General features: G+C 49.3%; 1 protein-coding gene across 1 annotated transcript; it reads left to right on the top strand.

The window, feature by feature from the left end:
* The first annotated feature begins 18,986 nt into the window (after window positions 1–18,986).
* Window positions 18,987–21,918, top strand: LOC119460572 (larval cuticle protein 16/17). The gene has a single exon (XM_049672272.1). The coding sequence runs from the start codon at window positions 19,632–19,634 to the stop codon at window positions 20,013–20,015; it is 384 nt and encodes a 127-aa protein (XP_049528229.1). The 5' UTR covers window positions 18,987–19,631; the 3' UTR covers window positions 20,016–21,918.
* The last annotated feature ends 2,365 nt before the right edge of the window (window positions 21,919–24,283 follow it).

The raw sequence follows: 24,283 nt of genomic DNA on the forward strand, positions 1-24,283 counted from the left end.
TCCGTGAGGATCGTCAGTGGTTTGCTTGTGTGTTGGCCTTCGCGGATGGCTAACGCGATGACCAGCTCTTCCGCTTCCGTGATCGTGCAGGGGCGGGTAGATGCACTGGAGGTGACGTGGCCTCGGCGGTCGCAGACCACTGCCACTGCACCCTTTTTCTTCGTTCCGTACATAGCGGCGTCCAAAGAGAAAGAGACAGAAGAAAGGGGGAAAGGCAGGGAGGTTAACCAGATGGGAGGATACGGTGACGCACACACAATTATTTTATTGCTATATTATGTTGCTTGCCGCCTTCCCTTATGTCGAAGGCTCCATGTTATCACTGACGGTACTGTCGTATTGCGGGTGGTGCATTATACCACGTGATCACTACCTATACCTTTATTGTGACTCATTCATCCTCTCATTGCCACGCTGCACTACTTTGGACGAATATTACACTGGTAAATTTAAATAAGAAAGTGGCATAATTATTGTTTGCCGCACCCCTGGTGAATTGAGGCTTCATATGACAGCTAGATCGGCACTTGTTGTACTAAATACTTGTTGTGTTTACCTAGTAGCATTGCTCAAGGTCGTTTACGTTTGAAAAGTAGCCTGAATAATCTCTTTTTACTTTACACACACACACACACACACACACACACACACATATATATATATATATATATATATATATATATATATATATATATATATGGTGTAATGAAGAGTGGGTCCGTGGCTCAGGGGCGGGATGGGAGAAGTGAAGGACGAAGCACAATAGAACAGCGAATTCTTGGCCAAACCCCCAGTGTGGGTACGAGCCAAAGTGTGAGGCCATCATCATCATCATCATCATCATCATCAGCTTGCCCAAGGAACGGGTGTTGTGTCTGTTCTCATCGCTTACAATGGCGCAGTCGCCAAACCACGACCCCTTCGAAGATCCCAACGTCCCTGTGTCCATGAGACACCGAAGTGGACGTACACTCTCGGACTAGCCGCCAGGGCCGTCCAAGCCTCCACGACAGCTCCGCAGCACGACTGCAGCGTCGCCATTTCACAAGCCATGTCCCTGCTGACTCAACAGTTCAAGATATCCGGATTTGGGTGCGCCACACTCGCATCGCTCTCTGAGAACGAAATTCCGTGTTTTCATGGTTTCAAAGATGACCCTACCACGTGGCTCACCATCGTCAACTCGGTTGCTCTCAAGCACTCCTGGGTAGACTATCAAAAAATCTCTTGCCGAAGGACGTCTTCGAAGATCCGGCCACACATGGCATCGATTCGAAGGCAGCGATTACACCACATGGCTAACTTGGAGCGCGAACCTGACGGCCGCGTTTCCACCGCTTCCAAGTGCTTATGACGCGCGTTTCATGGCGATGCGGTCACGCCGCCAAGTTTCAACCGTAGACATAGCAACCAACATTTGCGACAAGCTGTCCCTCTTACAAGCATGCGACATACCCTGATCCTCCCCGGCAGCCAGGCAGTACGTCATCGATGGGATACACGACTCGACGCACGCGACCCTCTTGTCCCTGCACACACTCCAGGCCGACATCCCCACTTCTGTACGCCAGGCGGTGGAGTTGCAGTACACGTCTAGTCGCCGCTCGTCGGCTGCAGCCTGCCCGCAGGAGCCGGCTACACCAAGACGCGGATGCTTTGCGTGTGGGCGCTCCGGCCATGGATATGAACACGCCCGCTCCCAACACTCAAGGTCCGCGTCGACGGCATCGGAGAACTTACGGCGCTTGTCAATACTGGAGCACAGCGTACGGCGTTGCTTCGATGCCACGCCCCTGAAACTCTCCAGCCTTGGACTGAAGCACCCCTACGGGAACTCGGGGGTAACATACATGTTGTATAGAGGTTTAGGTTTAGAAACCCACCCAGGGGGTGCTGCTTGTAGCTGCCTACGCCAATAAACGAGTTCTTCGCCTCGGTACCCATCTGCGTCTGCTTGAGTTGCTCGGCTGCCGTCCCGGCGTACATTGGATACTGTATAATGATATGACATGCCCCGCCTTATTAAAAGAGGGGGGATGATGTTGTGTAGAGATTTCGGTTTATAAACCACATATTCCACAGCCAGGGGGCGCTGCTTGTAACGGCGTGGCGGCCATGGCTGCGACGCCGGGAACGCGGGAAACGCGGGGGCACGCCGGGACGGTGGCCGAGCAACTCACGAAGACGCAGATGGGTATCGAGGCGAAGAACTCATTGGCGTAGACACTCCTTATATAGTAGGGCGCAGCTACAAGCAGCGCCCCCTGGGTGTGGAATATGTGGGTTTCTAAGCCGAAACCTCTACACAACAATACTGCCGGTCGATGCACTGACCCTCCACCTACAAATCGAAGCCGGCACCAAAGTTTTGAACGCAGTGCCCGTCTTCGAGGACCTGCCTGCAGACATGGTTTTAGGGGCCGACTACCTTTTCAGGAGAAGTGTGGAAGGAAGTGACGTCAGCCTTTGTTCCGTGGCTCTGACTACGTCTCCTGCTCAAGCTTCCCAAGGTGAGCTGACTACACTACTTACACTCCCCGCTGTACTCGAAAGTCGCTCTTCACTGATACTACTGCTCAGCTACCCGGAACTAGCGTGCTAGAGCACCATATTCCCACTGACAATCATCCGCCAGTGTCAATAACGCAGCGAAGATACGCTGAACGAGAGCGGACTGTAATTCACCAACAAGTTCAAGAAATGCTAGCCGCTAACGTCATCAGGACGTCTTCCAGTCTGTGGGCTGCGTCTGTCGTCCTAGTTCGTAAAAAGGACGGGAGACTCCGATTCTCTGTCGACTACCGAGAGTTGAACAGACACGCTATACCAGACTCATACGCACTGCCACGCAATGACGATGCCATTGACGCCGTACGAAATGCCAGGTTCTTTTCGTCTCTAGATTTGAAAGCGGGATATTGGCAGATCAACGTGGCTGAAGGCGATAAGATTAAGACGGCCTTCCGGACGCCATCTGGCTTGTACGAACCGGATACCTTTCGGACTGCGAAAAGCCCCAAGCACTTTCCAGCGCGCTTGAACACCGTGTTGGGTGCACTGATAAATCACGCATGCGCTGTGTACCTCGACGACATTCTAGTTAATTATCAGGGAAACCGAAAAACAACATCTGCGAAATCTCGACAAAATACTGCAGAGGTTGGATAACGCCGGTTTTCGACTTAACCGCGAGAAATGTCAGTTCGGATTGACTACAATATCTTATCTCGGCTATAAGATATCGCGTAATAGTGTACAACCCCTATCTGAACGCATAGACGCCGAAGCCAAATATCTCGCACCAACCTGTATTAAACAGTTCCAAGTATTGCTCGGTATGGCACCGTACTTGCGCAAGTTTTTCCCGAATTTTGCTTCAACTGCTGATCCCTTCACAGATTTGCTAAAGAAAGGAGCTCAATTTCAATGGCAACCTTCGCAAGACAAAGCCTTCCGAACCCTCAAACACCAGCTGACACATTGTCCGGTGATGTGCCACTTTAATGAGGATTGGGTGACAGAAGTACATACTGATGCGAGTCAGATTGGCATAGGGGCAGTTTTGCTTCAGCGTGACACAGATGGGCGTGCACACGTTGTCGCTTATGCCAGTCGTAAACTCTCAGACGTGGAGCGTCATTACCACTCGAACGAACTGGACTGTTTGGCTGTAGTTTGGGGCGTTGACGAGAAGTTCCATCATTATTTGTTTGGCCGACAATTCACAGTGGTAACAGATAATTCCGCGATTGCATGGATGTTTCAAAAGCAGCACCTGAAACACAAGTTTGCCCGATGGATTGTTCGGCTACAGGGCGACACATACGACGTGCGTCACCGTGCTGGAGCACAAAATCAGCTTGCGGACGCTTTATCACGAAACCCAATCGAGGAAGCCCAATCCAGGTACCGAGAAAGTTGGATCATGTTTTCGCAACAAGACCTGAGAAAGGTCCAACACGCCGACAAAGTCTTGGTATCCCTTATAGACTCCATTACAGATACGGGACGCAACGCCAAGTTTGTTTTGCGAGATGGTACGTTGTATCGTCGCCATTGAGACAATAAGAGAGACGAACGCCACCTTATGGTTATTTCCGGTCCCTTACGATCAAGTATTTTGTGAGCCATCCACGACGTACAACCCCGAAGGAGGCCATGTCGGCTATCGAGCAACCTTACGCAAGGCACAAGAACGATTTTGGTGGCCGAGAATGGACAAGAATGTACGTTCGTACGTCGCCAGCTGTGAGGTATGCCAACAACACTAACGGCGCCCCGTAGGTCGACGTGGATTTCTTATGCCAATTAGACCTCCTGAGACAGTTTTCCACACGCTGGGCATAGACCACATCGGGCCTTTTCCGTTGTCGGCAGCGGGTAATCGCTTTATTATAGTGGCGGTGGATTACTTGCCCAAGTTCGTAGAGGTCGCTGCCGTGCCTTCGCTTGCCACCAGCTGTCATCCGATTCCTGCAGGACCGCTTAGAATGGAGACACGGTCTTCCAAAAAAGTTGATCTCCGACCGGTCGACCACCTTCCGCAGTCGCGAGCTCCGCACTTACCTACAACAAGCTGGAGTTGCGCATCACTTCGCGTCTACCTACCATACCCAAGCGAATGGTCTGACGGAAAGGTCAAACCAGACTTCACAAGCTCGACTCGCACCGTATCGCAAGAATCACAAACGAGGTGAAGCGGATTGGGAAGACCATCTCCAAGCGGCTGCATACGCAATGAACACAGCTTTGCAGAGCTCTGCAGGAACTTCCCCATACGAGATCGTGCATGGCCAACTACCAAAACTGAGCGCTACATTCGGCTTGGACACGCCCATAAAAGCTGGACGTTCCGTGGCACGACAGACGCTTTGTCACAATATCCGCACCGAGGCGCGCAGGAGGATTGCACATGCGCAACATGCACAAAAACGGTATTACGACCGACGCCACCGTCCAGCGCCACAATGCAAAATAGGCGACTGAGGTGTGGGTACAGCGAGGTGCTCTGTCTTCTTCAAACAAACTGCGCCCTAAGTACGAATGACCTTTCATTATTACTGAGCGCCTGGGCGAGAACACTTGGCGAGTACGGTCCATGGCTTTTGACTCGCGCATCGACAAAAGAAAGCGAAATAACTTTGCTGTGCATGTGTCACGCATTAAGAAGTGCATTCGTCGACAGGCAACGTGACATCATGTGCTTTTCTTACAGGAGCAAGCCAGTCGCAGCGTGGCCGAGTGTAATGAAGAGTGGGTCCGTGGCTCAGGGGCGAGATGGGAGAAGTGAAGGACGAAGCAGAATGGAACAGCCTGCCCAAGGAACGGGTGTTGTGTCTGTTCTCGTCCCTTACAATATATATATATATATATATATATCATCTCGTACATTGGTACATTCCTGGTACATTGGTAACGTAAGTACGTCCATGGCCATCACAGGAACAGGAAGCAAGGTACGGCTGCGGAGATTCAGGGTTGTAGGGAACCAGCACACTTCACCAAATATAATGGGGCGTTTGGAATCAGTCCACAGGTACACAGTACAGATTTTATAAGACAGACACAGTCGCAGCAAGCGAACCGACAATGACAGGAAACATAGGAAACCTGGAACTTCATCGATCGTCATCATCTTCTTGCATGAGCAGAGCACTCTGCTTCTCCAAACAGCGACAATATTCTTCACTACAATATACATATATGCATGTTAAGTCTCAGTCGTGGATTCACGCTTGAACAGGTGAGGGGATAGCTTGCTTGCTGCAGGAACGGAACACGTGGTCCAATGCCACCTGGCGCACCACACACGTAGTGGCCCTTACGCACAACAATGCGTGACAGGCTCTGGCCGTCGCGGCACTAAGGAGACTGGCAATGGAAAGAAGCCGAAAAAGGAAAAAAAAAATTATTCGCCGTCACACTTGTTCCCTGACAACGCCGGTGTCGCCGTCAGGAGCTTGCGGACCCGTGCACACACGCCTCCTTCATCGTATACTTCTGTGCAGCAGAGCGCGAACCGAGCTATCGGTCGGTGGACTTGCTCACGCGGTAATTAATTCGGGAACACCGGAACTTCGTCTGGAGCTGACACATGCATCTGGATCCCAGTAAGTGGAAGTGTGTGCGAGGGCGCAATTCTTGAATTAAAGCTCGAATGATTCGTAGCTTTTGTCAGTGTGCTTCTGCAGGTAGTTTCCAATAGGAGTCCATATCTGCGTGAGGCTACGTCGCCTCGAGTGACACCGCCAGAGCCACACATACACGCGCAGTACGTCTGTGTCTGCATATCCCTTATTACCATGCAACAGTGGATTCGTTTCGTGTCGGCTGGTCCGAGGCATGCCCTAGCCGAGGGCAGTATAACCACGCACTTCTGATGATGATGAGCAAAGACCATGAAGTAATATAGCAGTGTGCTATTGTATTTGGATTTGTTTGTTTCCCTGGAGAGAGAGAAAGAGGGGTTGCATTGCTACATTGGTACCGGTATATCGAAAGACCGCTTCGAGCATCCATGCACAATGCCAGGGGTCGATTACTGCATTAATTTCGCTTCACGTTCAACAGGATTTCAACAGTCCCGCTCTTCTTTTTTTCCCCTAATTTTCGCAGTTATAGTAAAGACATTCATTTCTTGCTGCTTTTGCTGATTGGATCAACAAGGACCGCAGCGTCACCGCTGTTGCACGTATTTAAGGAGGAGGAGCCTCGCGAGAGAACGCCGATGCAAACGCGCCCCTCCGCGGCACGAAAGCCGCCGTCCCATAATTTTGGGGCGAAGCAGCATCTCGGCGCGGAATCTGCGGCCGACGGGGAACAAAACGTGGAGACGGCGAATAAATAAACGCCACGCCGCCACGGGACGCCGGAGCTGCAACAAGAGAGAGAGAGAGAGATTGTGGTTGTGAAGAGGAAGAGGCGGCAGCAGCGATGCGCAGAGTGTTTTACTGGAACCGGGAAAGAGCGACGCGCGGCGAAAACTCGGGGCGTAGCGGAGAACCGGATTATATAACACACTCGGCCGGTGTGGGTGCTGCTCAAAACCGAATGTATACAACGTGGCCCGTGTGTAACCGGGAAGAGAAGCGCTTTTCACTCGGTTCTTCCTTCTCCGAGCTCGTGTGAATAACGAGCCGTGCTTCGAGCATTCTAGGAAGAACGCTGACGGCCGTGTGCATGCTGAGGGTGGACAACGGAAAAAACAGGAAAGTCGTGCGTAACATTTTAGGCTTAAAGGGCCCCTTACCAGGCCCCATTGAACATTTTGGTGATACAGTGGTCGTTATTAAAGGAACTGATAACCAACTTTTAATGGTAGCCGTTCTTTTTTGTTTCCTTTTCTTGTGCAACACAAAGCTTACCGACCAGGGTGTCCAATCACGCAGAGGTAACGCGGAAAACGCCGTGGTACACTTTTTATGAAATATGTTTTTCTCTGCAGTGGGGATGTAGTCGTACGCTGGAAACATGCTGGAAGAGCGTGATAGCGATTATACGCCGGCATTGGAGAAAAGTAGACAAGTGCGGCCAGGTGCGGACGTATAGACAGATTGCACAGCTGTGGCTCTTCTTTTAAGATGCTCCTATATACAACGGCAGGTATGGTCCAAGGCGTAGAAGTGCCATATTGCATTTCGTACCAGTACCATATAGCATTTCGCGGTCTCTAGACACTCGCGTGGGACTAGCAGCTGAAAAGCGAGAAGAACCACATGAGCCGGGTGGCTCGATCGTTGATAATAACCGTATGAAGCCAACACACAATGGAGACAAGGAAAGCGCAGGGGAAATAACTGTCTTACAACTCAAGTGTAGAAATAATGATTAATGAGGATGAAATATAGCGTTAGCCTTCATATTCCCAATTGATAAAAAAATGAATGGAAGTTGAAGAAGTGGACAGCTTGGCCCCAGTGGGAGTCACACGTTCTGCATCACGCGTCCGACGTTGTCCGACTCGCGCAGCATGTGTAGAGCAATATCTTCGACATTGCTCCTGAAGTCACCAGATCCAGGCCTATATGCCAGCGCTTACGAGCCACGTCGCGTTCGTTAGGTGTCCCCAACGTTACAGAGCTGCTCAAGGTTTACCATCTTAGGACCCACAGTTGTGCGGGAAGGCAACGATTGCTCGATTCAAACATGTTGTTATTGAGCGACCGCGGTCATCCCTCTCGCTTGCAGGAGTCAGGCCCGAACTTTTTTCAATAAAAATTTATGTCGCTTCCTTTTTCACCGCTATACAGCCTCACTTAAAGATACCACTTGCTTATGGAACAAATAGACCTTGATGCTTTGAAAGGAGTATTTGACGAACACGAGGAGAACGCAACAAGCTGCTCAGCCGAATGCCAAAAGAGCAGCGGTGGCTTTTCTTGGGAATACAAGTGCCACCATTCTCCATGGTAGAGGATACCGAAACATCTAAGAACGCCGGACAACTGTAGCATTTTTACTGGTTGAACATCGCTTACCATGGCTATACTGAATTAAACGCGCATGTATACATTTGAACACCAGATTTATTACAGACGCAACGTGTTTTCAATGCCCATCTCTGTGCTAAATTTCACCGCAAATGAGGCACCATACCTCAGAGAATATATGCGTGTGCCCGGTAGCAACACAACAGCCGTACAGTTATAGTTTTGAACGGCTTCGGTGGTTGCATTAGCTAAGCGTTCTACGAGGGCGAAATTTCTGCGGCATGTTGCATGCGGACAAAAGAGCACTGAATGGAAAAGTGCTAGGAGCTGCGTCTGAGCTCGCACAGCATGTAGGCTGTGGATTCAGCTCCTTTGTCGAACAGTCGAGTTCCATGTGACGGAGCACGGATAATGGTAAGGTGGGAAAAACAGACGCGCAACTCTGCTTCGTACGAGTGCGTACACAAGAACACAAACACGCGATATGGTCGACCACCAGCGCGGTATGGTGCAACAGCCAATGCCTGTGATTAAAGGTAGCGCAGCGCCTATACTGTAGATGTCACACGGAAAGAAAAAAATGTCACAGTTTCGCCCTAAGGGCGAAGCAATGAATGCGATAGCAACACAGCAATGTCATACGAAGTAAGGTGAGCGGCTTTGGTAGCAACAACACGCAGAACTGTTGTCGACGCCATCGGCGTTTTGCCCGCGTTAGCTCAAAATGCGTGCGGCGTTGGTGACTGTTGCTGGAGCCTCTGATATAAATAGGCACTTGGTGCCGCAGCTAAACGTCGCCTCCCTTCCCTCCCCCTCCCCCACGGCCTCTCGCGCGTCCGAAGAAGGCGCGTTTGCTCTACATATATGGTGATTGTAAAGGAGAAAAGAGACGCCTACTTCTGCAGCCCTTAAGCGATCACGGCGCAGAACGCGCGTTTGTTCTCCGCCGTGCGTTCACTCCCCGTGAAAGACGCGCCCCTCGCGCCCTTTCACTCGCACATACAGCGTTCGGCGCGCGGCGACGATTTCATCTCTAAATGACGTCATACGGAACCTCACGGCGACGGCGACGGCGACGGCGACGCCGACGGCAGAAATCTGCTTTTGAGTGTCCATATAATTGCTATCGCAATAAAAAAATAACCAGGAAACTAACAAGTAACTATTACGATAACAGGACGGCGGCGCGGAAAAGGATTTCAAACGTAAAACTTGACCTAACGAGCTCCGCTCACAAATGCCTCACAAAGTCGAGGCCATCTGGTTATTGGGTCCATGCAAACGTCTCCAACCGACGGAGGGCGGGTTGAGTCCTGCAAAGAGTGAACTTATTCGCTCGACCCGCTTGACTGAATGAGCAACACGGTCGAGTCGATTCAGGTCAGCCCGACTTCTGACACGACCGGCTCGCGTCGAGTTCATGCAAAGAAAACTTATATTGAACTTTGTACTTCTTTATTCATTTATTTAAAATACTTCTAACCCCAACGATAGAGGTTCTTGCAGAGTGGTAAAGCAAACAGGAAATACATCTCAATATCACTCATACAAGTAGTAAGTAATCCAGCAGGAGAAACTGAATAACGAAAGATGGGTGGTGACACCGCCGTGACGTCATGGACTTTGATTGCATCTTCTCGGGCCTAATTATTTTTTTATCGGTAGAGATGGGCTATATCGAATTCTGAAAGAGCCAAATACTGAACAAAGGAGCCAAATACTGAACAAAGGAAGCTTTAACAGTTTTTACGGAACCACAATGACCTAACTGCGAGAAAGTACTTTGAAGTCGACGAAGCTTCGACCCACCATTTATAATCGTATTACCGAGACACCAATGAAATAGGGCTCTTCAAGAATACTTTATCGTTGTAAAGTGATTTACTATTTCTCTTTGGTGTCTTTTAAAGAAGATAATAAAGCGAGAACAAACGCAACCGGAAGGTAGAAATGACGAGCTTGGTGACACCAGCCTTGTGACAACCCGTGACAAGCCCCCTGAATGAACGTGTGGCATGTTCGATTGATAGTTCTTATATAGCGTTCTGAAGGTCCCGCATTACAGCTCTAAAGCAGTGTTGCGATAAAAATAGGGTCAAGTGTGGCTGCTTCATCCTTGCCACTCGAGCCCACTCCTCCTGCTCGCTGTGTTGGTCGCTGTCTTACATTTGAAGCGCTGCCACGGAGTGCTCTCCGACGACCGGGCGAATATTCCATTAGTGTGTCCTTCGGGGCTGGCTGGCGCCCGCGTGAGTGGTTTGTGATGCCACGTGACAGCGACTTCCAATTTACGTCATGTAACCGGCTGCTTGCTTCGCGCATGAAGCCACGCCGCAGCTAGCCTGCTTTAAACTGGCTGCATTACAGGCGTTGTGCTTTCGAGGAATTTCGAGCTACCTTATGAATTGTGGGAACGCTGACGTGAATAGTGGATAGGAGCCAACGGTGGACAAAGAAGAGGACGGACGCGCGAGCAGTGGTGCGAGGAACGCGCGAGCTGCGGCTGGGCGTTCTTGGGCGCGGCCGGCGGGGACTGGAGCTGTGGCCGTGGACCGCGGGACCGAGGCGTTTTTCCCACATTGGCGCCCAACGTGGGGCCCCGGCTGCGCTCCGGGACGCACCGTGGTCGTGAGGAAGGCTGAAGGTACCCGTTCCACGGCTAGTAGCGGCTCCTACCCGGCCATGGCGCGTGACCATTTCCGCGGTGCGAGCTGCACCTCTGGTGTTCGATTCCGGCGCGGTTCCTCCTCCGTCGCCGTCAGCGAGCCTGGCGTGGGTCCGGGTGGTGGCGTGGTCTTCTACGCGCTGCTGCAGCTCCCGGCGCCGCCGATCGAGAAGGGCATCGCCAGCGCAGGTGACATCATGCGCGCGATCGCGCCAACACCACCTCAAGAGCGGCTCCGTCTCTCGGTGCGTGGTTCTCTGGTTCTCTGCTGCGGTTGCGGTGCGGTGTGGTCTCTGGTGGCAAGGCATTGAGCGGGTGACGGGTCCTTCCGGCGACCTGCTGCATGCACTCGTATGAACGAGGTCGGAGAAGAAAACTAGACCAGGTGTGCCTCAGAGGACGGTTTAGGGCCTTTCGGTTCCTGCAAGACCTCAGCATGGTTTAGGGCCTTTGGTTGCTGCAAGACCTCCACTCCGAAGCTGCACCACCTGGGTCTGCTCAATCTTCGCGAGGAGTCCGTCATGGAAGCCACTCAGGTTTAGGGCCTGCGGGTTCCTGGAAGACCTCGGTGACTAGGCCTTGACGGCTCCGCTGATCCTCGTTCGGTGCATTATCAGTCGCCAAATTTCGCCCGCCGGTATACGAGTGTCATGCCGTCGCTGCCCGTCACCGTGGGCCAGTGCCGTCAACGCCTTCGCAGCACAGCTGCGGGGAAAAGCGCTGGCCATGGAGGAAGGAAGTAAGGAATCGCGCTGGTGAATGCTTGCACCCGTTGTGCCGACGACCAACTATACACCACCGCCGCCGACTCGTCGCTTCTCGTTTTGTGTTATGCATTGCGGTGCGCTCGCTGTGACGACGTGGCGGAGTGAGCGAGCAATTCTTGAACGCGGAGCAGCGGTGTGTGTGTGTCTTTCGTTGTTGTGTTTCTTTTGTTGTGATCGTGCCCTTGCTCAGCGAGCGCGTAGCGTCGTCACCCATGGCGACTCGGCATCTCTCGTCGTCCGTGCCGCCGGGTTCGACCGCTGTGTTGCCAGCCAGTGCCGTCAACGTCCTCGCAGAGGGAGGGGCAGTGTGGGAACGCTGACGTGAATAGTGGATAGGAGCCAACGGTGGACAAAGAAGAGGACGGACGCGCGAGCAGTTGTGCGAGGAACGCGCGAGCTGCGGCTGGGCGTTCTTGGGCGCGGCCGGCCGGGACTGGAGCTGTGGCCGTGGACCGCGGGGCTGAGGCGCTTTTCCCACAGAATGAATGAATGAATGAATGAATGAATGAATGTAACCACTGCTTTGCACTCTGGATAAAAGTGACGCCATTCAAATTCCATTCTAATGTGGTCTGCGAAAGACTTCAGAAAGGAAGATAGCGCAACGTTGCGAGCAATCTAATTCTAAAATTAAATTATGGGGTTGTACGTGTCAAAACCACCATCTGATTATGAGGCACGCCGTAGTGGGGGTCTCCGGATTAATTTGGACCACCTGGGGTTCTTTAACGTGCACTTGAATTTAAGTACACGGGTGTTTTCTGCATTTCGCCCCCCATCGAAATGCGGCCGCCGGTGCCGGGATTCGATCCCGGGACCATAACCACTGAGCAACCACGGCGGGTAATCTATTTCTGAAACGTCTGGTGTACATTTTAAAGGACGCTTACACTGCGGTTCACAAAGAGCAAGTACCACATGACACAAACATGCAGGCAAGAAGGAATAAAAATAAAGCCGAATCTTGGAATAAATACTCCAATGAAGGCTTTTCCCTACGCTACTCCATTCACTCGTGCGGCTTCCAGAAGGCGGGGAAACAGAAAAAATAAATAAAGTTGCCAAATAAAATGTAACAGACTCACGTCCCCGCGCGGGGAAATGCTGCCCATTCAAGAGGAAAAGCGCGATCGACAAATCGTGCGCGGAAGATCGCGGGGGGTACGAAGGAATCACAAGGGCGAGAGTAGGAGGAGGAATGCGATGCGTGGGCACGATCGAAGAGTGGTACACCTCTTCGGAATGCGAGGCGGTCTGCCGCGCTTAGACCCCTCCGGAAAACCGCAGTGTCCGCCGCGTATGCATGGCCGTTTGGTCGGTGCTGGCAAGCGGCTCGCCATTCGCCCGGAAAGCGACCGCGCACGCGAACCCCCCTCGTGGCATGCGTGGTTTTTGAACCAAGCTCCACGAAAAGAGCTGCATTCGCGCAGCTACGTGCACGCCGACGAGGAAAGAGGGTTGCGCTCCGCGGAGGAGCGCATCAGTGCGCAGCATCTTCCAGGGCTATCCTCTCCTCCTCGGCAGACTCATTTTCTTGTCCAGTTGCCGCCGATTCTTCGGGAGGCGGCGGTGGTCATACAACACGCACGCACGCTGGCCGAGGATGGACGCGGAGGCGCTCTCGGGAGAGAGCGAAAGGCGCAGCAATTTCCTATTTTGCGGCGTGATGGGCCCGCTCTTCCTGACACCTCCTCGCCCGCGTCTTCCCGTCGCAATCTCAGTCATCTCGTCCCTTCCCATTTGTTCTCTCGCCTGCACGCGCGCACGCAGTTCCAAGAGCACAGCGGAAATTGGTCTGTCCCGGCGGCGGTGAGGGCGCACGCGAGAAGGTGCCCTCCTCGCCGCCTCAGCGCGTGTACACGACGTGAGAGTGCGTGCGTTGTTTCGGCCACACGTCCGCTCGTAGTCTGCTTTGTACGGGCGTGTATTCGCCCCCCCCCTCGCACACGCACAAACACTTGCGTGTTGCACGCTCTGCGTTGATTGCAGCGGCGAAGGTGGCGAGGAGGAGGCGGCGGCGCGTTTGCGCATTTTCGCGTAGTGCACTGCGTCGTGGCGGGGGTGGTTTCGGCTTTCTCTCGTCGAACGAGCGAAGATGATCGCGGAGAAGCGAAATAAAAAGAAAATGCCGAGGGTCTCTCTGCGGCGGGGGAGGGCGTATAAAAGGGAGTAGCCACCCGGTGGACCGCAGCAAAAGGAGGAGCCCGCAGTGTCCGAACTCCGCCCGCTTAGTAGTCGGTCGCACATTGAGCCAGTGCGCTCTTCACGTGGTGCTCTCCAAGTGGACTTGACGGAAGGACACCGGAAGATTACACGTACCGCTGCCATGGGATTGCCCGTCTCAATCAAGGTCAGTGCAGAAAGACTCAAATTCCGAAAGCTAGGGAAATTTGTTCAAACAAATACGACATGAAATTGGAACCGCCGTATCCGTTTGCAGCTTAATAAACGGGGCCCGTGTTCACAAAAAAATGGGAGGACGCTTAAGCTTCGCTTTTAAGAGTGGAACGCGATAGCATTCAAAGATCCCTGACTGCTACTCATGGTTCCCGACACTGGCGGTGAACGCTACGCACGTAGGCGAGCTTTCTGGTGGAAACGCGGCCTCTTGCGTGGGCCGATCCCGGAGATAGTGCCCAACCACGCCAAAGAAATTACATCATTTTCAGGTTTCCGTATTTGTTTCGCACTTTTTATATTTCAGTCTGAAAAGATTTAACATAAAAGGCATGCGCTGTGGGTGTTTTGTTTCATGAAATTTGTTTGTGGAATGTCATTCTCAAAATTCCGAGGAATAGCTTTGCCAAGAATGCAAGAAAAAGTATGAGCAACATTAATGATAGAATGGTGTGGCATACCTAAAAGTGGTTGGGGATGTTTTTCTCGGCCGCGGTGCCAATGCCGACGCCGACGCCGGATTTTCTGCGACATGGGGCGTTAAAACGCTATCGCGTTAAAAAGCTCTTACGCTACAACCAATCCTAATGCCGGACATATTATTAGTACGACTGTTCGAATAGTGAAATTTCCGAATCCATGGAATATTAGAGAAAAATTACCTTCGAATATCGAATGTCTTCTCATTCGCAACCAACAAAACATGAAGTGAAACATGAACATTACGAGGAGTCCGTCAGGTGAAAAAAAATATAAAAAATGAGGCTTATCTATATTCATTAATAATTTGTCACACGTATGTAAAATTTTCGCAGTTTAACGTCCGGACAGCCGAGTAGCTTCTAAATGACCAGCAACTGCATTCAGTCATCTGGGGCACCATAGCAATGGCAGTAATGAAACAAGGAAACAGCACGTCACCAGATGCGGTTATGTGCTCGGTGAAGGAGAGAAGTGTGATGCACATTGTTTTGAAGAGATGCAAACGCGCTGAGACTGGCCAAATGATAAATATAAACAAAAAAATCTGTATACAGACTGCCTAGGAATTGTTATTGAATGACTGGAGATTAGCGATGGGTCCCGTGCGTTCGCCTCTGCGCAGCAGCCGCAGAAGCGGAATCATTCGGAGCGATGCTCAATGCCGTCGTCCTTAGAGGCTCCGATATTCGGAATAAACGAATAGTCGATGATGTGGAATACCGAATTCTCGAATCAAATATATAGCACACGATATTCCATTATTATTCGAAATTTTGAATATTCGTGGACTCCTGAAATTCATTAGTGAAGGCGGCCGGCCATTTTCAAAGAGCACTTGCGAACAAAGATCTTCGTGAATTATGTCCCCTATTCAACGATGGGCGCTGCTCGCTAACTATTTGCGCAAGCGAATCAGACACGCTAAGACATTCGCAGGTATACGCCGTGACGTCGTTGGTGGAGGAAAGGAATCGCAAAACCTTAGGTGGAGCGTGTCTTATAGGGGCACTTAATTCGGATGCGCATCGGCAATTCATTTCAAATGTTTACTTGTTCTATGTGAAAGGACCGGTGTAGCCGTTTTAAGACGCTGCTAGCTAACTCCTCCTAAATATCATGTGAACACTACTTCCGTTGCCTGCTCGTATTCAGCGAAACACTTTCAACTTTGCTTCCATAAATTGAACCTAATATATGCATATCGTTCATATATATAAAGTCTTATTTTTTCATTTTTGCTCTATGCAACGCTTTATTCTTACTGTGTAGTCACGTGCAAATTTTAGTATCACTAAAAACAAAGCGTTGAGTGGTACTGGACGAAGGTAAAGAACAAGGGTTTATATGAATCAAGAACGGATTAAGTTCTATTTATGAACTCAAAGGACTTACAACATTATAAAGGAGATCGCCCAAAGCAGGCCAGGCGTCATATTTAATTTATAGCCTTTGCGAAGAAAATGTTGTCTCAGGATAGGTGCGACTATATAGGATTCCTCTTAAATGTCGTGAACAGTGCGTTACTGCGCAACGAAAAGTGAGCCAAAGACTCGCGGAGCTCCTTATTTCGAAGTAATAAATTTCTCTACTTTCTTGCTGAACGTTGTTCGCCTTTCAATGGAACAATGAATCGTATATTGTCAACTTACTTCAGCCAATATCAGCGCGGCATAGAATAACAATTTTAACGCGCCAGCGTTAAGGGCCCCGTGTCGCAGAAAATCCGGCGTCGGCGACCGGCGTGCGATGTCGGCTCGGTGGCGGAGGAAATCATCCTCAACTACCTCAACCACCTCATCCGCGCAGGCCCTCCACGTGGTGCAAGGTTTTGGTGAAGAAAAATTGAATTTCTGACAGTGAAATCCGTCAGAAAAATGGTAAAGTACGACTTTACCATTCGGCGTCGGATTATAATTTGAAAGTACGAGAAAACCTAATTCTGCTACGAGAAAACTCAAAACACAAGCCCATCTTCCAGAATTTCTACCAGACCTACAGCCGCGCGTTAGGGTACTTGCAAAAATGATATCCAGATGGCGCTCGCATCCTAGGCAGGTCAAATTGGGACTTCGGCCTGCTAATTCGTTCTGGACATGCGCGCGCGTCGGGACAATAGCAAACAATTAATAAAAATAATAAAAAAAGGTGCTAGGGCCTTCACATTTTAATATACGACCACTTATATTGCCTCTGGAAAAACGTCTTTCCAGCAATGTATTTCTGTTTAAAAGTGAAGCCGACTTTAAGGGGATCGGTGTAAGCTTGGTCTTTGTAAGCTGGCTTTCCCACGTTCTGTGTTGCAGTGAATGAAGCCTACTTGCCGTATGCGAACGATGCGATGCGAACGGGTCCCGATAACGCTGTCGCGCTCTACTCTTAAAGGCGAAGCTTAAGCGTCCTCCAATTGTTTCTCCCTTTGGCACCGTGATAAGTGTGTTGCTTTCGGACAACATCACTTGTGACGTATACGAGGTGGCCGACGCAAAATTAAACGTTCTGGAGTGAGAAACGAAACAAGTCCAGCTGGCCTTTTTCTTTCGTCTCTTCAAAGTATCGATTGCTGTCTTTCTCAAACCATTTTCTGACGAATAACTGTGCTTAATTGTGCCGGCGGTATTAGGTGTGTATAGTAGCCATGTCATCAAACACCGGTGCTGGGAACCTTTCGCGGCTTAGTTGCGTTCATGTACAGTGCTCCAAGGAGTGCTTTGGAATGTTCGGAAGCACCGAATGATGAGAAACTACTCACGCTCTATAAGCAAAAGAATGAAACAGCAAAATAAATGGAGGTTCAAAGTCTTGTGTTTCGTTTCAACTTATAGGTTAAAGCTTTGTGTAAATCTTCCTTCCAAAAGCAGTCCCGAAACTTGCGACAGACAGCTAGCAATTGAAGCTCGAGAAGATAGAACTAGGTCTACACGCATGCACTATGAGAGAGTCACTGAAGTAGCACTTCTTCAACGATTACTAGCATAGTGTGAGATCGAATCTAAAAGCGTACCGAGTCCTGTTCAGCTGTCAAGTTCGTAACAGGCGCAGTCATGTTTGACGTATAGAACTGACGTGAATTCAAGCCACTTCGAGCTCGCGCATATACAAACTGCATAATCCCTGTCACAAAGAAGTGCACGTTGTGTATAAGCTTAGCAGGTTATTTTACCGGTTTTTTTTATGGATGTGTACGTGGCTGCACACACGCACGCACGCACGCAGAGAAAAAGAAACAATGAGCGTGAACGGGAGACAAAGGCGGTATGATAGTGGGACACTGTGCTGCACCTGCTGAGGACGTCTTCTCAGACCATTTGGCCAAAAAGTGATGAAATATTGGATACAGTGCATTTAACTTACATCGTATGCTATTGCAAGATCACTGTTACAAGCAAAAAATAAAAACACTTACTAAGAGACAAGAACGCTAGTTTTAAGTCCTCGCTGGAAGTCCTGTATTTCTTTTGTACAATCAACTTATCAGAACTTCAGCCTGCTCCACCATTCGCGCTTAGAAGTCAGTGAAAGAGATCGTTTGCCAAGTTTAATTGGCATCGGCGAAGTGAATCAACTTCGTCAATCAGCAACGTTATACCCCCCCCCCCCCCGCCCCCCTCCTTGAAGTCCCACTAGAAGTGAACCCTTATAGGAATGACGCAAGAACATCCACCTTCCGAACGGTGACAGGCTCATTTTCGCGCGAACGCATAACGTCTTGTCAGTGGAAATAGGTCGCCTCGTGACCACGCTTGTACGGAAGTGATGAAGCGAGAGATAATTTATTCACACAAAAGGCGCAGACGTCTGCCCGAGCTGACGTTCTCCGCACTGGGGATCTCGATCCTGGTATACGTGCACGGCCGTACAGTGCATGCGTGTAAGGCAATGTATATCGCAAGCTTTCTATGGCTAACAGGGCTACTCCGCGGCTCCTGTCAGACAGCTGTAATGGCGTCATCACTGCAGAAATTTAAGTATGCCCGAGATAACCAAAAAGAATGATTAATTTTCCCGAGACTTCTGCATGTGCGCCGGTGGTGTCTGCAACTAATCCAATTTCGCTGACCACGCTTTCAAACTGTTATTCTCGAAACACGTCTGAGAGACCTGAAAACGCCGGTATACGTTTGCTGAGTTCACATACGCTCAGTGCGAAACCAAATGTTAATATTTGTTCGCCATTGGTTATTAAGTGAATTGGATTCGCATGCAAGAATAAAAAGCGCGCGCCAGGTGAGAAACCGAAAAGGATTGTACCGATGACCTGGCAGCGTCCTAGCCGTGGCTGTTGCCATATAGGCGCACACTGTGTGTGTGCGCGCTCGCGCGCGTGTTGATAGGAATGAGTAACGAATGAGAATCGATAGGAAAGGGTAACTAAACGTAGTGCGAGGTCTCGTTCCTCCGGTGAACGGTGTCAGTTGAAAGAATGGTGGCAAATACCTTTCTCAAGGCCGCGTTATGGTGACATTTAAGGGAGAGATGGAGGGAAATTTTGTATAGAAAGGAAGGGACGCTAATCAGAGGTAGTTCTGGTTGCTTACTCTGCATGGTGGCAAAGGTATCCCGCGTTCTAATGTCGAGAAGCAGGTGCTGTACAGGCTGGATAATCGTTCACTATCAGAACAAAAAATTCTGGGCCAGTTCTCCCAAAGAAACTCCGCACAGAAGGAGGCTATGTTTGTGCTCTTCGAGTTCCTGAGTTCTACGGGTAGACTTTAAAAACGCATACCTGCTACCATTGTGTAGCGTATGCTGTCTGCTGTTTAGGCTTGTCTCTTTCTCTCTCTTACGCTCTATTTCATTCTTATCCCCGTGACATTATAGCAGAGTTTTTGAATCGCCCATGATCCTGCGTTGTCTCGTTCTTACACGTATGCTCTCTATATACATACGCAGATGCTGGTGCTGCTTTCAGTGGTCGTGTGTCACGCGGAGCCGGCCATACCGGCGGGCAAGCGCGCACAGTACTTGGTCCAGGACCACGCGGGCAAGGGCTCCTACAAGTTCGGCTACGACACGGGCGAGGGCGCCCAGCAGCAGAACTTCCGTCAGGAGGAGCGCACCTCGGACGGCACCGTGCGCGGTCGGTACGGCTTCACGGACGCCAACGGGTACCTGCGCGTCATCGAGTACATCGCCGACGAGACGGGCTACCACGTGATACACACGAAGACGGAGCTACCGCAGAACCGGCCGCGCTCGACGGTCAAGCCGCACGCGCCTTTTCTGGGCCCACTGCCTCCCTTCATCCCGAGGCCGCATCCCGAAGAGGAGACCTGACATTCCGAGGGTGGAGGAGAAATGGCTGCTTCCCCGGAAAAGCTTGGCTGCCGATCACCAGACGAAGGACAAAAGCCCGTCCCCGCTACCGTCCTGGTTTCATCTCGCAGTGGTGACTCTGTCCGGGTGGAACCACCGACGCAGGCGGTGTGTGAGAACGGCGGGATAATTTTCTTGCAATCCGTGTCGCCGACCGTCCCCGGTGCCGAGCAGCCGGTGTGCGCGGTGCTTTCGTCGCGGGCGACCTCGCACTACACGGAGCGTTCACGTTGATCACTCGCTGTAGAGAAGACTGCTGCGCAATTTACTTGAGGGGACCACCACGTGCCGAGAGCGTCAACTCTTAATCGACACGTAACAAGCCGGTACAAATTCGGATCACGGGGTCGCTTATTGCATGTCTATTTCAAGAACTGTGCATGCCTGAAGGTATAAACGCCAACTGAAAGACAGCGCGTTGCGTCAGCGTGTACGTTGGTCCCTGAATTGTGTACATTATGCAGCAGTACAGTACAACATAATTGTTTTCATTATGACGAGCACTCTCAAATGAAAATGCTATACCAGTAGTATTTGCCGATGTGTGGCTCTGCTGGTGAAAATGGTTCCTGTGCTTTGGTTACCTGTTAAGTCCATATATTTCTTCTTCGGTCTTCCTTTGTTCTCGCGAAGGTCTTCCATATTTATTTTAAATTGGATCCGTCCATTATAATACGCAGGCACGAGCAGGGCTTTTCTTCTCTCTCACTTTCCCGTTTGTTTTTAGTACTTCGGGGCTTCGCTTGCGCAGATGGCAGCTGACTGACGCCGCGAGGTCAGCCGTCTTCGGTACTGTTTCGGCGTCCGCTCTAACAGCTGGCTTGGCTGCGAGCTCTGTCGATGAGAACAAATGTACTCTAGTGTGGATGCCTCGGCAACGTACAACTGGAGTCTTCGCTGTGGAACTCCAGTGGTAATCAAGCCCGCTATTCAGCTCTTTGCTTCAACCTTAGTGTCTCTCCTTTCAAAAACACACGCTGAAAAACAGTCATCTTTTTATTCTAAATACCCCTTATTTAATATTTCGGTCGTCGGAAGTTAGATTATACCGTTTACAGCCGTTACACGTGCTTCCACATGAAACAAAGCCGCAGTGCTTGCCGCCACGTGTCACTGAGCTCACCGCGGCCAAAAATAAAATTGATTGACACCAAAATTAAATTAGTACATTATCGATGGAGGGAACGCTTGGAATTCAGAGTGCCTCACAGCATAAAAAGAGAGAAGAAATGTTTTTCTCACGGAAGGTGAAGCATTCTGCGTCACAGTGATGCCAGCCCATCTGAATGAGATATGAAAGGGAAGCCGTAAAGCTGCCGACTGTGATCCTCTTGTGTCTTTTATTGTGGTCTCCCATTACAGCGCATGTACCTATGCGTTTTCGTTAGCTTATGTGAAATGTGGATATCTGATTAAGGCGTGCTATGTGGCCGCGTGCGTGCGTGTGTCCCCTCCCCCCCTCCGCCCTTTTTTCTTTTCATTTTGGGTCTGCGCATTCATTACGTCCTTATCTTATTGTAAGCGACGTGACGCAAGCCGAGTGAGAAAAGCTGATAGCAGTAGTCCCTGCCAACGATTTGTTTTGGCGTTCTGCTCTGTGTGGACTTCATTTGTGTACAAAAAGAAAACTCGGTGCTAGACATCAAAGTGCAATGATGGCAGAGTGTAGACTTAGGCAAATAATTTATTCTCATATTGCGAGCTAGAGCCGAGAGGCAAGTGATAAACAAAGATGCTCGAGTGCGTTATTTTATGTGATATACATGTGTGTTATGCTACATTTTATGCCGTCTTGGCCCGTTCGAAGAATGATTACGTGCTTTCTACGAAAGTAGCGGGCTGCCTTCGAATAATAAACTGTTACCATAAACTGTCGTTTTTGTTCGTGTTCATTTCATGACATTTCAATGCCAACGTATGTAGACAAAACACTTAGGTCAGTACAACTTGGCACTTCAGAGGGCCAAAAAAAGCAAAAAATAAGAAAGTGAGGCAGGATAGTTAGGCCTTATATATTTAAAACGGTAAATGCCCTACAATTCAAGATAGTGACAAGACGCACTTAATAAATATGCGAGAACATCTATCGTGTTTTTATTACCTGTATTTAAGGAGAGATTGGTACCTATGTGACGTGACGCCGGCTGCTCCTCTTCTGTGCTAGTTTCGCTTACAATCTTCATAACCAAAACAACTGTGAAGAGAAAGCAGGGGGACATTTACGTACACAAAGTTCGCGTATGACAACGTAAATGTTCACAAAATATGTCATTGGTCACTTGCAAATGAGATATCTTGAACGTGACATTCCGAGCACAACACTCACGTACCTGGACACAAGAGCTGTGTTTCCTTCTATTTCTTTATTTATTTATTCAGGAACCTACATCGCCCAATTGGGAATTATTGTAGGAAGAGTCGATAGAATAACCGGAATAAAAAAAAAAAAAAAAAACAGGCATGCAGACAGGCTCAGCTTACAGTTGGAACATTAAACTGAAACATACATCTTGCAAGGATAAAGAAAACACATTTGCGGAAACATGCGCAACACTCGCATCCAACTGATTCCACTCGCGAATCGTAATAGGAAAAAAGAATGCGCAAATATATCCGTATGGCATTTTATTCCTCGAACTTTTTAGCATGATCATTTCTCATCCTGCAGAAAGATTTATTAATGTGAATTTCATCACGAAAAAGGAAATAAAAAATTTAATCGCAAAAAATTCTTTCTCTGATGAAGAGCTTTCCAACACAGTCCATTCTTAATGAGTTATACTGGAATTAAGGTTAAATAATTACAACTGACAAAGCGTGCGGCAGGGTACAAGTTTGTCGATTAGCATTTGGCCATGAGGATCCCATATTGTGCAAGCATATTCAAGGATTGGTGACATACAGAGCTTCCTTGGTGCTTTCTGGAGCAGATTTTAAATTACGTTTAATGAAGTTTGGCATACCGTTGGCCCTCGCAGTTATATAACCTATATGTTTATTCTAGGATACGTCAGAAGATAAAATAGACACCAATGTATTTATAATGTTCAACACGGTCAAGCGGGGTACCAGAGAGGCTATAACAAGAACGGAAGGGCTTGCGTTTCCTGGTAAAACTAAGAAAACAACGCTTACTTGGATTCAAATGCATTTTCCATTTCTTGCACCACTAAACCACAATGTCAAGATTATCAATCAATCAATCAATCAATCAACTTTCATTTCCTTTGGATAGGAGGAGTACGGGACTAAAAGCTTGAACAACTTGACGAGGTCCCGACCCCGTTACAGTTGGCAAAACAGCAGGATTAAGGTCAGTCATGCACGAAGAGTTCACATAAATCGACGAATATTACATAACATCGCTTAACACAAAATTTTGTAACAAAGCGCGAAACAATACAGCTCATTCTCATAGGCTTGAAATAGCACAAACATAGAAAGTAGAAAGCAGTGATCGACAAGAAGAGGGGAAAAAATTCGATTATTACGTTGTAAGACATCAATAACATCATAATCATATCATTCATACATCAATATCATTTATAAATGACACAATCATCCGCCTACAGCCTGACATTTGAAGTTGACAGCGCTGACAAATCATTATATAAAGGGAAAAGTAGGGGTCCTAACTCTGAAACCTGTGGCACCCCGGAAGTCATGCCAACATACCAAGAACCACTTACGACAACAGACTGTTATATACAAGATAGATATACATGTATAATGCCTCACTCAACCAGGAACACGAGCAGGCAGCTAGGCCTGAAAAATGGCAATTCGTGCAATAAAAGCGCATCTGGGAATACCGAATCAACTTGTAGCTCCCTATTGTATAAACTTAGAACATCCTGAGAGAATTTACGCATTTGTGTAACACACGATAGACCGAATCTAAAACGATGTTGAACCGGAGAAAAGAAATGATTCCAAATGTTTTATAATACTGCTATGGGCTACGTGCTCAAGGGTTTTAAAGGAGACGCTTGTCAAAGAAATTGGTCTGGAGTTAGTGGTGCCATTTTCGCCAATTTCCACTCAGACGGGAGCTCCTGATATTCTAGAGAATTATAAAACAAAATAGCAAGAAAGGGCACCAAGGTTCTTGCACATCTCTTCAATACGTCATTGGAAATGGTGTCAGGCCCTGGAGCTGCGATTGAATTAAGGCATTCGAGAACAGGGCACACATCATTTGTGGAGACGTCAGTCATATAGGTTCAGAA

This window comes from Dermacentor silvarum, chromosome 8, assembly GCF_013339745.2.
Source record: "Dermacentor silvarum isolate Dsil-2018 chromosome 8, BIME_Dsil_1.4, whole genome shotgun sequence".
Classification (NCBI taxonomy): domain Eukaryota; kingdom Metazoa; phylum Arthropoda; class Arachnida; order Ixodida; family Ixodidae; genus Dermacentor; species Dermacentor silvarum.